The sequence below is a fragment of the Emys orbicularis genome, chromosome 11, assembly GCF_028017835.1.
Source record: "Emys orbicularis isolate rEmyOrb1 chromosome 11, rEmyOrb1.hap1, whole genome shotgun sequence".
Lineage (NCBI taxonomy): Eukaryota > Metazoa > Chordata > Testudines > Emydidae > Emys > Emys orbicularis.
The window spans coordinates 31399172-31422095 of record NC_088693.1 but is presented as its reverse complement, the minus strand read 5'-3'; the positions used below and the strand labels follow the sequence as shown (position 1 = coordinate 31422095).

Here is a 22924-nt window from a genome sequence, read left to right as displayed (position 1 = left end):
GTGTCTTTAGGCAGCTCCCCTCCGGTCTCTCACACTGCACTTCTCCTCCTGGCTTCTGGCCACAGCTCCGCACCCTGTCTGGTGCTGCTCTCTCTGTCTTTCCCCCAGCACACACAGAGGCTGGGACAAAACACTACAGTTAAAACACCTTCAAAATCCACCAACCATTCACAGCCTCAAAATACCAGTACTACTGCCCCTTTACAAACAAGCAAACATCCCCCACCTCCTGTCCCCAACAATCCATCACCCCCATGAATCAGACTACATAAAGTAGAAGTCTCAGTTTATGATTCTCTGTCACCCTCTTCATCCACTGACAGCCATCTCTCCTGGGCAGAAGCAGGGCTTCCTACCACAGTAATGATACGAGAGAAGTAGAGGGGACTCAATGTGTTGATTTTGCTACTGGCTGGCTCCCCTCTTGAGAAATTTTACACTCGTTCTCAGATTTGAATTGTCAGTTCATGGCAGCGTTCTCTTGGCGGATGACTCAGTAATTATTAAAAATTGCATATGGGTTCTAAAATATGTAATCTGGATTTTGTACCTTTATGGATATTTTTCTACCGTATAAGACCCAAAAGCTCCTGAAATTCACAGGCTAACCCAACCTAGTGAGAGGTAAGTAAAATAAAATAAAATAGATTAGCATGCCACTTCCAGGTGTCTAAGAAAGTATCTACACACATAATGTCTATGCGTGGGGAACTTGAGAACAGAAAGAGGAATCTCTGAGTAAGCTGGAATGAGTCAAAGATTACACGTAGGAATAGCTGGTGCAGAATGCCTAATAAGATGATTTTGTACGTTACTTATTTTATTTAATACATGTTACTATTTGATTAACCTATAATTGATAAGGAAGTGATCAACAGCAGGCAAATGCAGTACTGAATACAACTGATAGAAGAATGGTCACATCACTCAATATTAAATGTACTTTTGAAAAAATAGAAAAACAACTAAGGTAGCTATACACATTTGAATACAATTATATGTACTGCTTTAAAGATAAAATGTTCAGGAATAAAGTTATTTTATGAAGTGCCACTTAACTATTTAAGATGAATACATCAAACTGTTTTATGAACCAATGGCCATTTAACTAATATTTAAAAAAAACTAGTTTTTGCCCATTGTCAAATACAAATGAAGGCCTTGATCCTGCACATTCCTGCATCCAGGCAAGCCCTTGTACTCATGAACAATCCCAAACAAGTAAAAATAAAATAAATAAATAAAACCCAAAACCTTCACACCTCTGGATTTGTATTGCTTATGACTGACCCATGGCTCACAGGAGGTGAGGGGGGAACACGGATAGGGTTACTTACCATACGTCCAAGTTTCCTGGACAAAGGCTTTTTTCCGTCTCTGTTCTCTGTCTGGGGGAGATTTTAAAAATAACAGGAAATGTCTGGGGGTTTTGCAGAGCAGACAAGGTGCAGCTCACAAAGAGCCCTGATTGGTCCACTCCCGGACTGAGGCCCTTATCCCCTTGCAGAGAACAGCATGGGAAAGGGACTGGCCCAGGTCATACAGGTAGGAATGCCAGGAATACAGCCTGATCTCCTGAGCCAAGCTCTTCGCATTCTCCCGCAGACCGGCCCAATGCCACGATACGAAGAGATTGCATCCTTGTATACTCCACTGAGCAATGACTCATTCTGAATTTGAGTGAATGAGCTTCCAAAGCGGAAGCATTAATGTGGAATGAAACATCAGATAATTAAGGAAACTTGTGTTCTTACCAAAGTTTATCAGTCTGTTTATCCTGAAAAACCTCAAATTCCTTTCAAATGTAGATTAACTCAGAGAATGCCACATTCTGTACTGTCAGCCTAACTCATAAGAGTCCACTAAATTCAAACCAAGCCCTGTCCTCACGACAACATCAACCCAGAGCCTCCACAGCCTGTCCCCTGCCTTCATGCTGACCTTCCCTATCTTAGTGAACAGCCCTGTCCCTTCCCACCTTGCCCTGTGAAACACCATTGTTAGTAAATACTAATCCTTTTAGTCCTCTTTTCCTTTTTGTATGTTAAATTCATTCACACATTAATTATTCTCCAAAAAATCTTTATGGTATTAGCAAAGAGTGTGTTTGAATAGTAAGGTCAGGGTGTTGGTTTATAACCTATGAGTGACCTGTATTCAGGAATTTTATGTGATTGAGTATTGAGCTGTATCTAACTATCCTCAGCATCTTCAGATGTGGGAATCCAGGTGTTCAGGGAAAAGACACCCTCAAACTACTAAAAGTGTCTGCAGAAGTATGTAATAAACAAAACTGGGTGATTGATAAGGGATAATTTTTATGGCAGATGTTTTCTGTAATAGATGAAATAATGGCCCACTGAAAGATGTTTTTAACTCATTAAAAACTGTCAGTTTTTACAGCTCGTAGAAATAATGACCAGATTAGAGATTCCTTTTTACTCATCAATCAGGTAAACTGAGCACCATAAAAGAAATTCCACCAGTAATGTCAAAAACAAAGAATACATAGTAAAATTAATTATGGGAAACAATTTTCTCTCCAAAAAGGAGCTTCTGTGTCTCACACCCTATAAAAAACAAAGGACTTGAAAACTAGGTTGGGGAGTGAAAACTGCCATCATCCTACCAGTTACAGAGGGGAGAGAGACAGAGGCCAGGACTCTATCTAATGATGTCTCTCTTCTTTCAGTATTCTGTATAGTTCTATACTAATCTCTGATTGTAATCTTTGATTAAATAATTCCATTTGAGCCTGTTATTTGACAGTCTTGAGTTGTTATTAAATTTAAACATGCAACACCGTCCTGACCCTGCTGATTCAGCCCTATCTATCTATCCCTGTGTGATGCTTTTCAGGGTGCCCAGAACCAGGAGCCAGTGTTACCCCTCTGCCTCAGCCAGAGAGAGTTTTGCTGGAGTTTAAACTGTGTGCCAGCTCCCTGACACACCAGTCTGTCCGCCTCCTCAGCACACTCCTTGAGACTCTGCCGGTCTGAAAAATGCCTTGCAGGTAACATTCAGGGCATCCCAGATCCCAACCCCCCATGAAGAACATTTCTCTGCAGCATCAAATCCATCACTGACCCCGTTTAAAATGCTTACTACTCTGAAAACCGCATGATGTATTGAACTTGAATAGTCAGTATAACTTTAGCCTGCAACATTATACATAAAGACTCTAGGGCCTTTTGGGCTCAGACAGAGCCTGAAGAAGAGCTACATAACATAAAAACATAAGAATGGCCATACTGGGTCAGACCAAAGATCCATCCAGCCCAATATCCTGTCTACCGACAGTGGCCAATGCCAGGTGTCCCAGAGGGAGTGAATCTAACAGGTAATGATCAAGTGATCTCTCTCCTGCCATCCATCTCCTCCCTCTGACAAACAAAGGCTAGGGACACCATTCCTTACCCAGCTCTGTGAAAGCTCAAAAGATTGTTTCATTAACCAACAGAAGTTGGTCCAATGACAGATATTATTTCACCACCACCCCCGTCTCTCGATTTCTATAATTGTCATTTGTTAACTAATTAGCCTTTCTAGGTAAATATATATCAAAGTAATTTCCAATTCCTTGTGTACTGACAAAACCTAGAACCTCCACAAAGCACAGTTTATCAGGAACCCTCAACACCTTTTTTGTTTATATTAGCAAAAATGGCTAGGAATACAATAGTAGCAGAAATATCATGGTGAAAAGCTCCTTAAATATCACTTGCAAAATCACATTCACCCCCCTCCCCCCGCAATTCCTTGCTCCTGGAAAGTTTGTTGATATTAATTTAATTGTTTGCAAACTTCACTTTATTTTGTTTTTTATTAACTGTTGATGCTTAAAAATGAAACCCAGAGACGGTATAGATTGATTAGAGTCAATAACCGCTCCTATGCGCATACTAATTCTTCTTGCTCTAGCTTTTGTAACAGCATTAAAAGGATGCATTATAAATGAAATACACCTTGAAAATCATAGTGCTCATAACTAATTCTGAATTACTGTTGTAGTTTAGGTAAATGATGTTACTAATTTTTCCACCACAGGGTATTTAAATCACATGCAGTGGTTATGGTTTTGTCCCATTTTGAAGGCTCAAGAAAGGTCTGATATTCTTGAATTGTTTCATTCTTTATGGGGAGATTGTGACAGGGACACTTGCCTCTTGTGAGTGTCTCCTGTTAGCTGGGTGCGATGCTGCAAGTTCTCCTGCGCCAGGTGCTGCCCATAGGTTGTTGACCTTACTAGATGGGTCTTCAGTGGCTCAGACCTCCAGCCAAGTCATGCAGTCTAAAATGGATGAACTCCTTCCGGGGTAGCAAAGAGTTCGACACACTGTCTGCCATCACCAGGGCCTTCACCCCATCTCTGGGCCCCTTTAAGTCCTGCCTTTCACTTCGGTTTTCCAACAGAGCTTGTCCTTCCCAGGCCTTAGACCACTTTGCTCATAGGCCCCGAGTCCCAGCCCAGGGACCTTTCACACAGCAGCCATGTACTGCTTCCTTCAGTTTGCTGCTGCTGTTCCCTGGGCCTTTTCCCAGGTGGCCCCTTTCTCTTCACCCTGACTTCAGGTCTGAAGTTCTCAAATCCTCTTCCTCCTCCCTGCATGCAAGTACCTCCAGAACCTGTTTTCTCGTTTTCTTCCTGAGCTCTTGTGACCAGCAACAAGCACCCCTGAGCTTCTCAGGCCCTGCAGCTCCTTCTAGCAGAGCCTGCTGGGCCCTGATTGGTTGCGTCTATGCTGCCTCACTAGGCAGGCCTCGAGGACTTACCTTCAGTGGTAGGGTGTGGTAGGACCAGGAGAGTCTCCAGCAGGGGGCTATGATGGCCTGGTACACCCCCTCACAGAGATATATTAATGGGGCACAGAATATGCATATTTATTCCTAGGTTTTACTCTTTCAGTATGCCCATGATTCCTAACAATCATTTGAACATAGATGGACAAAACAGTTAAGTTAATACTGATACAGCAAAGTTCCAGACCTCCAACAAAAACCTTTAGAAAGGCTGATAACAGAAAACTTAACAATACTGCCAAAAACCTGTGTCTTAACTTTCTCTAACACAGTAAAATTCCTTTGTATGAACATGCAATTAGGCTAAGTTTCTATACCCAGTTTTATGCCAAACCTTCTGTAAGGTTACCTAGTTTAACAAAAAAGGAGACTTTTAAAATTAATTTTGAAATAATTTTTGCATCTTAGAGAACAGATGATAATGTCTGAATGATCTCCTGCAATGCCCCTCAATTTTAAGCATTCTGCAGAAAATCTCACCTCAGATATTTGTTTCAGTAAAATAATTGTTTTGATTAATTGATATCTTAGGAATTATTAGGAACTATTTTAGGAATATTACTGTGCAATGTGTGCTTCAAACATAACTCACACAATTTTCATAAACAACTCTTTGCACTAATATGAATAATGGGCTATTTTGGAACTCGTAGGATCCTTACACAGCAACCCAAATGCAGATTCTATATTTAGTTCTGGATATGGTTTCTATCTCCATATTTTTTTGCCTTTTCAATCACTTTATTATATCACTTAGTTTTTAAATAACGGCAGGTTCCAGTTATTCAGCATTAGCAATTTCTCCCCAAATCAGGTTGTTTTCCTGAGAGAAATTTTCTTTCCCTGAAATTTCAAGTTTCTAGAATTCAGATTTTAAAAATTTTGGATATGTTCTAGAAACTATTTGCACAGTCAAGGGCTTGCCTTTATTAGTGTGCCAAAAATCATAAGCCAATACCTCCGCGTGAAGAAAAAGAAATCCAAACAGATAAAAAACATTCATTCTACATAATTCTTAGTTTATCTGGAATAATAAGAAAAGTTGCATCCATCCCATACAATAAGAAATGACACTGGAGGGTAGGATTTCATAACCCATTATGCTAGAACATATGTGCTGTAGTTAAAGACAGTAAACCAATGGTGATTGTTCCCTTTTTTAGGATTCCTAACATAATTAGTACTGAGAGATTGCTAATGAGACAGACATAATTTATTTGATGGAAAAAAACCATGAAAACCCTTTTATGAAAAAAATGCACACTTGTTCTTCATTACAGAATGAAGGAAATGTGATGAATGCTTTGAAGCACTAATTAACAATGCTGGGATTTATCTGAAATTTGAGAGAGACCATAGCGTTACCCTGTGGTGTAGACCTGTACTACAGACATTTTTCAACATTTATTATGCTATGTCTAGGTAAGAATATATTTATGAGGCACTGCTAGGGTGTGGTTTGCCATCCATAGCTCTGTATTTCTAGGTTTTGCAATTGTTAATCGAATAATTGAAGTTATTGGATATTTTTGCTTGAATGCTTTAAATTTTTTTTTTAATATACTGATACTTTTCAAAATGTCTTAAAAAATCTCTAACCTTCTACAGTCTATATGGTGGGGTTTTCAAAAGTGTTTAGCATTCATATAACTCTGCTCTAACTGAAGTCAATGCCATTAACTTCCACAGGGCAGAATTAGCCCAACACTCAGCACTTTTGAAAATCTCACTTGTAGTTTTTTTGTTAAAAAGGAGCCTGAAGAATCTATGAGTCTCAAGATCACCTTTCTTAAAACATCCAGTTGAAATTAATTAAAATGGAAATGAAGAGATTTATTTGAAAATTCTATTTTCACTCACAAATTATGTGCTGTAATTTTGTGAAAGATTATAGTGTATTCTTCATAAAAAATAAAAAGATTGAATTCTTTCTATGACTGAAAATCTGAACCCAGCCTTAACTTTGCAATTCAGATGTATCCAGCACATATCTGGTATAACACGACACACAAGCTAGGCTCATTTTAGTTTAAGAATCATTAAATAACCTGACTGTCTCCTCTTTATAAGGAAATAACCATATCCCTGGTAGAAAAAACTCCAAAGTCTGAAGGATAAGGAGTTTATATAGCTTAGGATATTTTCATTACCAGTTAACATGACGCCCTATCAAGTTATTACTGTATTTTGCAAGTATTTTAAATTGAACATTAAAATTTTAAATGGAGAAAAAAATTAAATAGAAACAGAAGGGCTATCAAATGTTGTTGAAACAAAACAGTTAAAGGAAAGTGAAACCTCTTTGGCTTTCTTACGCTCTTATAAGTTCTTTAACTCCATAATATCAGCATGTAACTCATCTTTACATTACGTAATAAATTGTGTCTGTTTACTTTTTACTCGGCAATTTGTGCTGATAAAAATGGAGCTCCTTTGTATGATGTGACCACAAGATACTGTGATTTATTAAATGTACAACCAGGTGTACTTACTTTCCATTTAGTGCATATAATGAAATGGATATTTGTAGGAACATACCATTTTTAAAATCACTTCACTAGATTGCAAACGGAACATTTTGTCATACATCAAGCAATTTCCCAGAACATCTTTTTCCATGACAGTATTACATATTACAAAAGAGATATGCAGTCGAAAATTTAGCTTCGCATTCTGATTTGATCGATTGTATGGTTACACAAAAGGCCAAGAGCCCTCTGATGCATACACTGGACAACTAAATTTTTAAGCTGAGTCATAGAAATACACATCTAAGCGACTTGATTTAAGGCAATTAAATGCTTCTAGATTTATGAATTGAGTGATGATTTAGACAAATGTGTTCTATTTTAGACAATGGAAGTTGATTTTTTTTAAACTAGATGCAAGAGAGTTTAAATTTTCATTGTTTAATTGCTCCAAAACAACTGATGCTTATAATGATATATTTAGAAGTGCATTGGCATATTGATAAGCATAATACATTTCCAGATGTAATTGGCAAAAGTTGGAACAGCTGTAGCTGAGATTCTAGAGCTCCAGTACATACACCATAGTCAAACAGTTAAATAATTTACCTTAGCTGTTGGTTAAGGTAACATTTCAACAACCTTTCGCATAATTTTGCTGAATGTTTTATGTTTGTTTCACACATTGTGAATGCTAATGCTGTGTAAGTGTTATATGTGTTGAACACATTTTAACACTTACAGCTGTTTAGTGTATTTCAAATTGCATTTAATCACAGAAACAAATGTCTATAATAGTATGCCTCTACATATATTCAAGTATCTACCAATACAATTATCATATTTCTATGAGATTATCTTTAAGTATAAAATATAAACTACTGTGGTACTGACAACAATAAACATCAGCAAGGAAGTGCTATATAACTAAAAAAACTAAATAATTCAAAATATCTAACACTACGTCAAACAAGGAACCAGAATACCAAAATACATGCTTACTTCTGGGTCCATTTTTGGAATTCTACAAGATCAAGTTTAAAATAGTTGTCAGTAGAATCCTAAAAATGTAACAAGATCAATAATAGAGCTTAATACAACAACATTCACATGCAGGAATCGAGGACTGCATCTGTAGATCAAATGTATCCCTAAATTGGATGTTTAGTTATTCTACATTTCTCACAATGTATCTGTGGGTGTATACAACTCATATTTAAGTGACAATAATCACAATCAAATGATCTAGATTTATATATTGACCAAATTAGTAATGCACAAAGAAAATTCTAATGGATATCCTGCAATGTTAGCATGCATTTTCCAGCCAAATAATTTAGCTTCAACTGCCACAGAGAAATATAATTTACTTCACCACATGCTATTTCCTTTCCAAAACATACCTGTTACGAGCTCTCTTATTTCTGCATCAATAGATTTTCTTAACAACCTCAAAAGGGCAGGTATCCCACCAACATTCTTCATTGCTATTTTATTTTCATCAGTCGACTTTCCATAAACAAGATTTCTCAGTGCGCCACAAGCGTTCTTCTGAACTTCAAGGACTCTGTGATCCAAAAGGTCAACCAGATGCTTGATTCCTCCTAACCTACATACCTAGAAAATAATACTCAATATTAGTTCAAATTAATAGTTAAATAAGTTTCATTCTGTGCATAAAATGAAAAAAAGTATAAAGAAAATAAAAATTCTCTTTCTAGTCCAAGAAGAAATGTTGTTGTACATGGGGACTTATCAATATAACACTCATATTTTATTGCACAGCTAAGTGTTTACTGGCACTTCCATTATACACAACTATTTTTAGACATTTATAAAGCAATCATTATTGAAATCTTTACATACTGTTTGCAAGTTACAATCCATACCACAGTACGTTCCACATCTAAGAATACCTCTATAAGGAATTCCAAGAGTACCACAGTAATGCTAGAGAAGCAAAATTATAGCGTTTTAATACCAGCTATATAACTTCATTTAAATGAGAGTTTTGGCATACAAAAGGTCCCTTTTTAGGAGCAAGATTTAGTTTACAAAAATGTATTAAATAAACAACTACATAAAATAATAACTATAGTAGGAAAACCTTCATACATGTTACTTAAAGAAAAACAAAAGGGAAAATTTAGGGTTAAATCTGGCTCAAAACAAGATTAATAGCATTGTTTACATAATAAATAATAAATTCTAATTAAAGCAATCTTTAAAAATCCCTCAGCACTGTTTGCAACGCAAATATTGCAGCATTGTATTAGCATATGAGAACCAGAAAATGAAATCTACAAGGAGCAAAAATGAAACTGACTAGCCTATTTTCTATATTCAAGCTTCCCCTCATCAATTAGGACCTGAAACAGCTCCAACTGTCCTGAGGTACTTTCTTTACCATCTATAATAGGCTGACCAAATTCATAAAGTCGTACACGATCAGCAGTGCCTGGCAGATTGAAAGCCAGAACCAGAGGGAGACCAGCGAGCGCTCTTTCCTGCCAAAAAGGTCTATTCTTTTAGCCTCCTTCTCACTAGATATACTGGCCTGTCACTCATCACCAGTGAGTCAAGGGCCAGGTGAAAGAAAATGAATCCTGATCACTTAATGAGCACAAAATAACTCTTCTCTGTTCACTTAAACCCCAGAGCTATGGTGGCCAGCATCTGCCAGAGTGTGCTGGCTGATTCAAGGATGACCTTGTTAATTGGCAGTGCCACCCTGCTTGGGCCTGTGTTGTGCAGAATGTCCAGCAGTCTATATGGAGCCTCCTGGATATCTTCCAGAGGAATATGAAGGGTCTCCACCACAGATTTAACCAGGTCCTGGAAGGCATTGAGTCATCTGCGCATGGTGGGTAAGCTTCACCCAGAGAGTATGACTCGTACCAGCTGGCATCCCAGGCAGACCTCCCTCAGCTGCTTGGTCATCCACAGAAATGATTTACAAATACTGAACCTGGAAGGAATATGGGCTTCCCCCAGGCGGAACACAGGGAGTGTGTGGGGTGTGAGCAGGGATCACTATCATACACAGGGGGGCGTTTCAGTGAGAGCATCACACCCCAAAATATACTATTCTAAATTAACTAAACTATAAACTAACTATTCCTAACTATTTACAGGAAAAAGGCTGAAGAGTTCCAGTGAGCACTGAGGCTCCATCCCAGACCACAAGTGGTGACAAAGAACTGAGATGGCGACAGTGCAGCAGCCCCTCTATGCCCTCAGTGCATAGCACAAGGACAGCAGATACTGCTAGGAAGAATTCTCCAGAACTGAGTGCATGGAGCACATGAGCTACCTAAAATGCACTACATATAAAGTTCACTCCACATAGGGACAAACACTTAAAGAAGATTGAAAATTTAATGAAAAGTTTTAGTATGTCGATTTATCTCAAGAGAATAACACAATTCTGAAAAATACACAGTATTAGGGTCTAGCCAAATCTATCAAATGGAAATTTTTAAGATGGAATCTAATATGTCAAATTATCTAAGGGTGGTGCTTAGATTGCAAGATGATAGGTGCCTTTATATATATATACACATGCACACACCCCTACCCCTAAAATAAGCAGAAAAGGTTCAGAAGGAATTTTGAAATGCAAAACCATCAGTAATATAATTCAAATTTTGTAACTGATCAGATCAACTCTTCTTATGTAGAAAAAAGAAATACATGAAAGGCTGGTGAATTTGGACATTTTTTTAATTCATCTGTTTAACAAAAAAGTCTGTTTTTTTTTCAATAAAACCCTAAAGTCAATCAATCCTTACTGTAATCTAGTTTACTATTGTTGGGATTATAGTGCAATTGACAGTCTGGTATACACTTGTTTGTACTTCCACAACACAATATAGAACTACACTGCAAATTGACACTATGTATCACACTTGCATAGAGTGACACTATTATGAAACTGAAAAAACATTGATGAGGTATTAATCTATTATATGAAGTCATTACTATGTCAGCAATCTCTAATACTGTATCTAGAGTATACAAGAGATTGAATCAGTGCTTATTTATATGATAAGGTTCCTGTTGCTGGAACCTTTTAAAATAAATTAATGGAGATATCCTATCTTCTAGAACTGGAAGGGACCTTGAAAGGTCATTGAGTCCAGCCCCCTGCCTTCACTAGCAGAACCAAGTACTGATTTTGCCCCAGATCCCTAAGTGGCCCCCTCAAGGATTGAACTCACAACCCTGGGTTTAGCAGGCCAATGCTCAAACCACTGAGCTATCCCTCCCCCCATTAAAAAAAAATTAAGATTGAATCAGTGGTTATTTATATGATAAGATTCCTGTTGCTGGAACCTTGTCTCTTCGAAATTCTGTACTGCACCAAGCACACTGTCAATACTCAAATTATCTATTTATTTGGTATCCATTACAAGTCTTTTTTACTCCTGCTCCTTTTGATGCAAAGAGCAATATTACAAAACATAATAGTTTTAGTTCCATCCAAGTAAGGCAAGAACATTCAGAGCAAAGATTATCTTTTTTTCCATTCTTAAATCTCCCTATTGTGCCTCCAACAATACAGCTCATGTAGTAACAAAATATCACATGAGATTTCAATGACATCTAGACACATCAAAGTGAGTTAAGTAAAGAGTGATGGTTTTACGTCCACTTCTATGCCTTAGTCATAACTTGACTGAATGCTGTTTTGGGTATTTAATATAAAATGAAATCTGAATTAGAAATCCATTCACAAGACCTTTTCACCGAACCACCATCCATCTATTCAAAGAACTATCTAAACAAAACTATAACAACTGTCATTAATACCAATGGGCACTTCCTTTTCTAAATGAAAAAAACCAAAAGAACTCATGCAAAATGACAGTTCATGAAATGATGTACCAGTAATTTAAAGTATTCAAGGAAAACTGCAAGTTGTTGATAGATGTTCTTTAAATATGTTCACTGCTTAATCATTCTGTTTAGTTTTATAGGCAATTTAAATAGTAAAGATTGGTTCATTGTAGATAAGTAATTTGCATACCTTCATATGTTTCAGCAATGCAAGCATTTTAGTTCATTTTGCAAGGCTTTTAATACCCTTGATATTCTAGTAAATTAATCTGATCATTATAATAGTGATAAAATAATTAATCTAAATAATGAAAAATTCAAAGTTAAGGCAGCTCTAGATAAGGCTTTACTGATTTGTGTGGTGAAGTAATTATGGGCCGTCTCCAATCCAAAACAGCCTCTTGGCTGCTTATCTCTGATTTGAAGGGGGCATACTCCTCATTCATAGCTCCTTCCCAGGAGTTGCCGACTCCATCAAGCCTCCTGAAGTTGAGTAAATCTCCATCCAGCACCCTAATTTAAGGGGCAATTTCTCCTTGGCTGATTCAATGTTAGCCAGTCAGGGAAGAATTGATAAAGGCCTCATTGAAGTAGTCTCTTTTGAAAGATTTGAGAACAGTTCTCTCTCCTACTGGAGACCGGCACAAACAAGTTATTTCAGCTCTAGTGTTACAGAAATTCCTAAGGGCTGCTTAGTCCCAATGGAGCCTGAAGGGAAAGGAATGATGGATCCAGTATGTCAATCTCATTTATGAGATTTTTCCTATCTCAGAGTAGTTCTACAAACCCACAACATGGATCTGGAAGGACTGGGGTATTTTTGCCTTTTCATGAAGGGGACAAATATTTGTCCTTTTCTCTTGGATAGGCTGACCTAACAAATTCAGTCTCTCGGGCCAAAAAATCATGGAGCAGGCCATCCAGTATGACTGAACCAGTATAATCTGTGACAGACAATAAATTGCTGCAGATTACTTCACCTCGACCTCCAGAGCAAGGTGTATGAAATTAGGGATTGAATTGCAACTCAGTCACAATTCAGTCTGCTCCTGGGGCAGCGCACCTATGCGCTTCTCATTTCCTCGGAGCTAGTGGTAAATCCACAATCTAAGTCCTTATAATTATAAATCTAGTCCAAAAAAACAACAACACCACAATTATTACTTTATGCCCACAAATTTCTAATAATTGGACACAGCCAGAGGAAGTGGGTCCAAAACCCCAACAAAAGATTAATTCAGCCTGATCCCACACCCATTTTTCAAGTAAATGGTAAAACTCCCATTGACTACATGGAGAACAGGACTGAGCCTTTGAACTGCAATGTAAGTTTTATTAAAGTTTATTTGCTGTTTTCAGACAGATATGCTATAGAGAATTTTGAGCTGTCTTTCCTATAAATCAGTATTTATACTTAATCCTAGTGAAATAGGAATCCAACACAATACAGATGCAAATGTGATGAAACACAGGTGCAGGAGTCTGTGCCAGTTTCTTTACACGTGTGGGGCAAATAGATAAAATGGTTACCTACCTTTTTGTAACTGTTGTTCTTCGAGATGTGTTGTTCACGTCCATTCCACATTAGGTGTGCGCGCGCTGCATGCATGAGCGTCGGAAACTTTCCCCTTAGCGGCTCCTGTAGGGCCGGCGGGGCCCCCGCCTGAGCGGCGCCACTGTGTCGTGCATATATATCCCCGCTGGCCTGACCCCCTCCAGTTCCTTCTTGCTGGCGACTCCGACAGAGGGGTAAGGAGGGCAGGTGGTGGAATGGACGTTTTTTCTTCTTCGAGTGCTCGTTCACGTCCATTCTACATTAGGTGAATCAGAAGCTTACCTTTGGAGGTTGGTAGGAGTCACGGAACAATTGATCGGAGGACCTCCCTGCCAACTGCCACGTCCTCTCAGGCTTGCTGGTTGACTGAGCCCCCTGAAAACCCCGTGTGGAAGGCGGAAATGACTGCCAGATGCACCCTGATCGAGGACGGGGCCAGCCCCTGCTGCTTGAGGTGCAGTAGATACTCTAGAATGGTCAGCACCAAAGCCTGGCGTGGCTGAACCTGTTGGGGCCCACACCAGCACGAGAACCTCTTCCACTTGGCCAGGTAAGTCGCCCTGGTAGAGGGCTTCCTACTACCAAGTAGAACCTGCTGCACAGGGAGGGAGCACTGGCTCTCCAAAGCATTCAGCCACAGAGCTTCCATGCCGCCAGATGCAGTGATTGCAGGTCGGGGTGGAGGAGCTGCCCTCAGTCCTGAGTGATGAGGTCCCGGTGCAGGGGCAGGGTTAACGGGGCTTCCACCAACAGCTCCAGGAGTGTGGTGAACCAGTGCTGGCGGGGCTAGGCCGGGGCAATGAGGATGACTGCCGCCCGTCCCTGCACACTTTGAGCAGGACTTTGTGCACCAGAGGAAGCGGGGGAAAGGCGTATTTCAATTCCCCTCCCCATGGGATCGCAAAAGCGTCTGCTATCGAGCCCGGGCTGCGACCCTGGATGAGCAGAACTGCAGGCACTGGGCGTTGTCCTTGGTGGCAAACAGGTCTACCCGGGGAAACCCCCACTTGCGGAAGAGCGAAAACAACGTCCGCTCTGAGCATCCACTCGTGCATGCGGTACGACCTTCTGAGGTGGTCCGCCAGTTCGTTCTGCACCCCCGGGAGGTATGACGCCTCGAGGTGGATGGCGTGGGCTATGCAAAAGTTCCAGAGGAGGAGAGCCTCATGGCAGAGCGGCGAGGAATGGGCTCCACCCTGCTTGTTTATATAAAACATGGTGGTCGTGTTGTCTGTCAGAACTGTCACGCTGTGACCACTCAATGTGGCAGAAAGGTCTGGCAGGCTAAACGAACCACCCTGAGCTACTTCACATTGATATGGAGCGACCGCTCTGCTCCCGACCACAAGCCCTGAGTCCTGAGGTCTCCTAGGTGAGCACCCCATCCAAGGTCTGACGCGTCCATTACAAGCGTCAGGTCCGGCTGTTGTGCGGCAAAGGGGATGCCTTCGCAAACCACTGTCTGGGACCGCCACCACCGCAAGAAGTCTAGCACGTCCCCCGGGGCTGTCACTACCAAGTCCAGGGGGTCCCTGCCTGGGCGGTATACATGTGCGAGCCAAGCCTGCAGCATCCTGAGTTTTAGTCTGGCATGCTTGACCACATGCGTGCATGCTGCCATGTGACCCAGCAGCCTCAGGGAGCATCTGGCCGTCGTAATGGGAAATTGGCACACGAAGGTCACTGCCTGCTGGATGGCCAGGAATCGTGATACTGGAAGGCTCGCATTTGCCTGTACTGCATCTAGGACTGCCCCTATGAATTCCACCTTCTGCGTTGGAATGAGGGTTGATTTGGGGACGTTGACCAGGAGCCCCAGCGTGTGGAATAGTCTCAGGGCCACCTGTACGTGGAACTGAACCTCCTCTTCGGACCGGCCCACCAGGAGCCAGTCATCGAGGTACGGGTAAACTCGAATCCTCTGCCTCCGTAAGAAGGCCACCACTACCGCCATGCATTTTGTGAACACCCGTGGGGCCGCAGCTAGGCGAGAACTGGTAATGTTCCTGGTTCACGGTGAAACGCAGGAATCGGCGATGCGCTGGGTGGATGGCGATATGAAAGTTCGCGTCCTTCATGTCGAGGGCAGCGTACCAGTCTCCCGGATCCAGGGAAGGGATGATGGTGCCCAGAGAGACCATGCGGAACCGGGCCTTGACCAGGAACTTGTTGAGCCCGTGTAGGTCTAGAAGGGTCGAAGGCCTCCTTTGGCCTTGCGAATGAGGAAGTATCGGGAGTAGAACCCTTTCCACTTTAGGTCTTTCGGTACCATTTCTACTGCCTCCACATCTAGGAGCATGCGAACCTCCTTTTCCAGGAGGTGCTCGTTAGGGGGTCCCTGAAGAGGGATGGGGAGCGGGGGTGGGGAGTGGGCAGGGAGGAGAACTGCAGTATGTATCCGTTTCGCACCGTGCGTAACACCCAACGATCCGACGTAATGCTGGACTACGCACGGGAGAAACGAGACAGGTGGTTCAGGAAACAAGGGGACGGATCCGGTGGTTGGTCTGGTACACTGTCCTTGAGCGCACCTTCAAAAGCCTGGTTTAGGGCCTGGCTGGGACTTATGTTGGCCTTGGCTTTGGCCCGGCCTATTGGAGCTATTGTTATTGTTATTATTACGTCGCCTCCTGTTATCCCCGCTTCGCCTGCGGTAGGGCTCATGCCTAGGACGAGGCTGGTAGTGACGCTGAGGAGGAGGCTGCAGCTTGAAGGGCTTCCTTTGAGTCGCCGGGGTGTGCATACCCAGCGACTTGAGTATAGCCCTCGAGTCCTTGAGGCTATGTAGCTTTGCATACGTCTGGTCCGAAAAGAGCCCAGATCCTTTGAAGGGGAGGTCCTGGAGTGAGTTCTGGACCTCAGGCAGCAGACCTGACTCCTGTAGCCATGCCGAGCGTTGCATGACCACGCCAGATGCGATTGTCCTGGCCGCCGCATCTGCCGAATCCAAGGATGCCTGGAGAGAGGTCTTCGCTACGGCCTTGCCTTCATCCACCAGCGCCGTGAACTCCTGCTGGGAACCCTGCAGGAGGTTGTCCTTAAACTTCCCCACTGCCGCCCAGGAGTTGAAGTTATGCCTGCTGAGGATGGCCTGCTGGTTAGCAATCCTCAACTGGAGCCCCCCTGAGGAATACACCTTCCTGCCAAACAGGTCCAGGCGCTTCGCTTCCTTGGCCTTTGGGGCCAGGGCCTGCTGCCCATGGCGCTCTTTTTCGTTTACCGCCGAGACTACCAGGGAACATGGGCTTGGCTGGCAAAACAAAAAGTCGTACCCCTTTGACGGGGTGAAATACTTGCGCTCCACACCTTTGGCTGTTGGAGCGCTGGAGGCCGGGGTCTGCCATATAGTCTTATAGTTCGACTGTATGGTCTTAATGAGCGGAAGCGCTATTCGGGATGGACCTTCTGGGCTCAGAATGTCCACCATAGGGTCCTCCTGCTCAACCGTCACCTTGGCCTGCAACCCCAAGTTATGAGCAACCTTATGCAGTAGCTCTTGATGGGCTCTGTGGTCTATTGGCGGAGGCCCTGCTACCGCTGTGCCTGCTACTGCTTCATCCGGGGATGACGAGGAGCAGCTTCCCCCTGCTGGTCCCCTTGGTCCCCTTCCCCCGCGGGAGGGGCTTCCGGCTTGAGCTGGGACAGCTGACCTTGGGGCGGCACAGGACTCGGTGCCGGTCTCTCCGGTCTCTCGCTCGGTGAAGGTGCAGGTGGTCTGGACATCGTAGCTTTCCGCACGGAGGAGCGTCGGTGCGGGGACTTGTGCACCGAGTAGCTGGCCCCGGAGGGAGCCCCTTGCCGCTGGTGGTAGACCCAAGGGGTCCAGAAGGGCCAGTGCCTTGGCGGTTCCCACTGGGGTTGCCACCCAGCCTGGTGTTCTCTGTTGCCCGGTGCAGGTAAATGTATTGGCCCGAGTCGGCGCCGGACTCCAGTGACGCCGAATGTGAAGGCCACAGCGGTGCCGTCGATCTGTGCCGGCAGGAGGTCAACAAGCGGCTTCTTGCCGATCGCGAACGGGACTGGTACCGCTGCTCATGGGACTGGTATCAGTGCTCCTGCGACCTGGACCGGTGACTTCTGGAAACCTTCGGCGATGACCGGCTCGCCTTCTCCTGGTGCCGGTCTTTGGGGGGTGCTGGAGAGCGTCGGGTCCGAGACTTCTCTCTGCGTCAGGGGTAACAGAGTCCACAGACTCGGAGCTCGACCAGAACCAACTCCGGGAGCGATGCCGGGACGGTGTCCTCGAACGGTGCACCGTTGCCGGCTTTCCCCTTGACGGCACCCAGGGCCCGGGTGCCGGAGGCTTCTCCCTGGTCGGGAGGGGGCTCAGCGCCTACAACCCAATGAGGTCTTTCACCGCCTCAAAGGTGTCAGGCGTGGAGGGTTGATCTATTAGTCCCTCGAGCCCATCGTCCTCACTGAGTTCACTTGGTACATCATGCTCTTCCCGGTGCCCGGGACATTAGATGGCAACGGTCTCCTTTGTGGGGAACGTCTGCGCCCTTCCTTTGGTTTAGTCTTGGGACGCACCGGGGAGGATGAGCTGTGCCTACTTCGCTCCAAGGCTGATGGCTTGCGGTGCTTATCCGGCACCGGGTCTCTTGCTGACTCCAGGGCACTTCGCACCGAGGAGGCTGGAGCTGGCGACGGGCGCTGCGGTCCCGATGGCTGCAGCGCGGCCTCCGTTAACAACTGCTTCAAACGAAAGTCTCTCTCTTTCTTTGTTCTAGGCTTAAACGCCTTGCAAATCTTACACCTCTCTTTTTGGTGTGCTTCCCCCAGCAACGTAGACAGGAGTCATGGGGTTCACTAACCGGCATAGGCTTGCGGCATGTGGCGCAAGCCTTAAACCTGTGGGCCCGTGGCGGGTGCTGGAAGCCTCCAAGCACCTAATCTGCTAAATGTCCACAACAAGGGAATGCTAATGAACTGATAGCAGTTAAGTACTCTAAAGCTAAGGGATTGCTTCTCATACGAGAGCAAGAGGTTGTTCCAATGCCACATCGGACAGTAAGAAGGAACTGGAGGGGGTCGGGCCAGCGGGGATATATATGCACGGCGCAGTGGCGCTGCTCAGGCGTGGGCCCCGCCGGCCCGACGGGTACCGCAAAGGGAAAAGTTTCTGACGCTTGTGCACGCAGTGCGCGCACACCTAATGTGGAATGGACGTGAACAAGCACTTGAAGAAGAATCATAGATTCCAAGGCCAGAAGGAACCAATGTGATCATCTAGTCTGACCACCTATATAACACAGGCCACAGAACTTCCCTCTAATAATTCGTAGAGCATGTCTTTTAGAAAAACATCCAATCTCAATTTTAAAATTGTCAGTGATGGAGAATCCATCACAACCCTTGGTAAATTGTTCCAATGGTTAATTATCCCCACTGTTAAAAAATGTACGCCTTATTCCCAGCCTCTTTTCTAGAATTATAAATGTCTTGTAAAGAGGTCAGTGTGACTATTTCTTAGTAAGATTTGAAGTATTTTTCTCCCTAATATAATGAAGTCTTTTGATATTAGAAAAATTGCACTGGAACAACAATTACAGAAAAGTTTAAATAAATGAAGAAAATTAAAAAGGAACTGTAATAGGACTGGTGTCTCCAACCTAAGTTTGGGGCCACTCCTCCTGTAAATCAGGTACCAAAAGAAGACCAGTCTCCACTTCCTCCAATCCAGTCCAAATAGGAACCAATGAAGAAAGTCTCTTCAGATTCATCTGGATGAGAACAGCTCCTCTGGGCAGCAAGGAGGCAAGTTCCACAGCTCTTCTGTGTCTCTGTTCTCTTCCCTTACTAGGAAGCCACTAGCTCTGTTACCTCCCAAGTAGGAAAGAGACAGAACTTGTTTCTCCCTGAAAGGCCCCCAGGACCTCTAGAAATCTCAGAAATTTTATGGTTTCCCTGTTTGGGGAACACAGCTGTCAGCTCAATCTCTTAGTAGCCTAATAGATCAAAAGTGTTAGTTCCTATACCCCCCAGCCCCTTCTCTCATCACCATAGGCACAATTCCATTTTACACACAAGAAATTAAATGAAACAGACCATCCTACACTCAAACACAGAACAGTAGAATACCTGGAGGAAATAGTACAGAACACAGAAAATTAATCTCAGATGAGGATGTCAGGGGCTATCTTTCACTCCAGTTTACAAGGAGAGGAATTTACAAGCCTCCAAGTGAAATCAATTGCTGTCCAGGAAGAAGAGCATTTTGTGACCTCATACAGTACAATAAATACTGCTGCTTCTTGTAATTTTCAATACTCTTTGAGGAGTATTGAAATTTACAAGTAGTTCAGGGCTCTCAAATCACACAAGTTAGCACATCACAGGAGGTGCTTAGCAACTTCCATGATTTGGATCTTTATCTCTACTGACAGGTACAAGAAAAATAAAGCGTTGCCATCAAACATTTTTCTCACTTCGGAGTATTTTATCCACATAAGTCAGTTGCTTGCTGATATTTAGGTGTACATTTTTGGTACTCCTGGGTTCTGTTTCCAGGCTTTGCCACAGCCTTGCTTAGATGAGCCTGGGGTAAGTCACTTAATTTAACTGTTTCACTAATAATTTTAATGAATGTAAAGACACAATGAGATTATCGGAAGAAAAGTGCTAGATCAGTGATTCCCAAACTTGTTCCGCCACTTGTACAGGGAAAGCTCCTGGCGGGCCAGGCCGGTTTGTTACCTGCCGCGTCCGCAGGTTTGGCCGATTGCGGCTCCCAATGGCCGCGGTTCGCTGCTCCAGGCCAATGGGAGCTGCTGGAAGCGGCGCGGGCTGAGGGACGTACTGGCCGCCGCTTCCAGCAGCTCCCATTGGCCTGGAGCAGCGAACCGCGGCCACTGGGAGCCGCAATCGGCCGAATCTGCAGACGCGGCAGGTAAACAAACCGGCCCAGATCGCCGGGGGTTTTCCCTGCACAAGCGGCAGAACAAGTTTGGGAACCACTGCACTATATAAATTAACAAACACAAACCACATTTAGTGACAGCTAAGATTTCATCAGGACTCATCCCACCCACCTAAATCCTTGAAAGCATGAAAATAAGAAGTCAAGGCAAATATCTCCTGCACTCCTTACCACCTTCACATCACCTATGACACTGTTGATAACAGACTCCAATTTGCTTTGCTGCATTAAAACTTGATGGTGACCACATGGTCTCTCATATTAACAGATCAACATATCTGACTGTCACAGATGTCATATCTCTACTGTCACTGGCCACTGTTGGAAGACAGGATACTGGGCTAGATGGACCTTTGGTCTGACCCAGTATAGCCGTTCTTATGTTTACGTAGCCCATTCATTTGGAAAGTTATTCTGCTTTAACATTGCTGTGGTTGTCATTAAGCTTTTTAATGACAGAGTGAGTTGGATGAAGTGAGGTATCTATTGCTTTCCAGTATGTGTTGGAGATGGAGGTGAATGCTTCATGGAGTGTTGAGTGTATTAGCAATTGTGTTGGAGGCAACATGAACATGGCAAGGAACGCAGGAGATGTTTAGTTTATTTCTACACTTTCAAGGATTTGGATAGGTGGGCTGGGTCCCTAGTGCAATCCTGACTTTGACTAAACATAATTTTCTGTTTATGTTAATTTCCCTATTCCATCAAGCACTGTAAACTAAAACTTCCCATGAGGCACTGCACCATCACATGGAAATGCAGTTTAATGTTGAAAGTACTCAAGACTAAACTTTTTGGGTCAGTTCTACAAACTAGTTGAACTGACCCCTCACCCTCCTTTTTTGCACAAAATCAAAATTATCCTGTGAAAAATTGACATTTTGCAGAAACTACATTTTCTGTCAATAAATAATTCTAATGTAAAATTCCCAACCAACTGTTGTCAAGATCACCGCATTATTTTTTAGCAATAACAACCTGTCAGCTGCAGAGAACTTCTGTGAGTGAATTTGTGGCATCATTCACTTCCTGAAAGATAGACTCATAGACTCATGTTCTCCCATGCAATCTTCTGTGAGTCATCTTGTATATTCCTGAAAGATGCTACAAGATCTCCTGAACTTCTGGAAATGTAAGAAAGGCAGGAGCAACTGCAGCAGCAGGATGAATACCTGCAATCCACCAGCAGGCCTGACTACCATGTTGTCACTTCTTTGACAGTCAAGGCCAGCAGTAAATGACAAAAATTATCATTTTTGCTAACACTACTTCAATCATGTGTTAGCAAAAATGATAATTTTTGTACTCTGCCTTTGTAAACTATAACTTATTCCAAAATGCCTCGAACCACCACCTCTACTGAAAATACTGCATCAACCCACGCTAACAGTGTGGCTCCACCTCAAACAAGCTTATGAATCTGCTACTGTCTGAGCTAATGACCATCATCCTTTAGCTCAAAGTAGAGGATCAGGTTTTTACATCCTCAGGTCAATGGTTCAGTCCCCTGCAGATGATCTGATTAGGGATGTATTACATATCATCTAGCCATGAGAGGGGGACAAAAAGCCACTCTGTGACAGCCTGGGTTATATACTCCTCATGCCCGTGATGCTTGTTCTGAGCTTCGGGTAGTCTGCAGAAATTCAAATCTTTATGTGTGTCTGACAGAATTAAACCTAGGATTCATGAAGCTAAAATTTTGAACCTCTAGTGCCTTGGTTGAAGGACTAGGTAAAGTCTGTTAACTTGGAGGCCGTAGCAGACTCAAACTTGTATATATGGTGCAGACACTTAAGGGTAACAAAGACATTTTGTGTAAGTGTGGGTTACACTCTGCTCCTATCTGGATGCTTCAGGTGTCCATAGCTGTTCATTCCACACATGTATCTCTCTGAAGAGAATCTGGAATCTCTGGATCTGAAAGAACAAACTACTGGTGCTTTAACTGAAGTACTAGATCCAGGAGAATAAAGGGAGGAGCAAACTCATAAGCTACTACTTATGGTGTAGCCCTCAGAAGGACAAATCCATACAGTGTTAGGATGGGTTACAACAGCATCTTCTGAAGTCCTTTGGTGATTTGTTAAGCAGTATGTCTGATACATCACATGATTCTGAACTTTTTGTCATTGTGTGGACATAGCTCCTATGCTACAATACCTTATATCCTTAGTAACACTGTATCAATATAACTTATATCAGCATTTGAAACAGTAACTTTTTCAATATTAATTAATTAACACAACTATAATTACAACTTTTATCAAACATTCTTCCGAAGTGGTCATTGCGAAGAATCACACACACTTAATTTCATATCTCGGTCTACCATAGTATGTT

The 22924-nt window shown here is 43.0% G+C and overlaps 1 protein-coding gene across 4 annotated transcripts in view; it reads right to left on the bottom strand.

The window, feature by feature from the left end:
* Nucleotides 1-22924, bottom strand: part of PKP4 (plakophilin 4) — a 193910-nt gene that overhangs the window by 42807 nt on the left and 128179 nt on the right. For all 4 annotated transcript variants that reach the window (XM_065413829.1, XM_065413827.1, XM_065413828.1 and 1 more), the window contains one exon: nt 8672-8885. In XM_065413829.1, coding sequence (XP_065269901.1) covers nt 8672-8885 — 214 coding nt within the window. The remainder of the gene's footprint in view (nt 1-8671; nt 8886-22924) is intronic.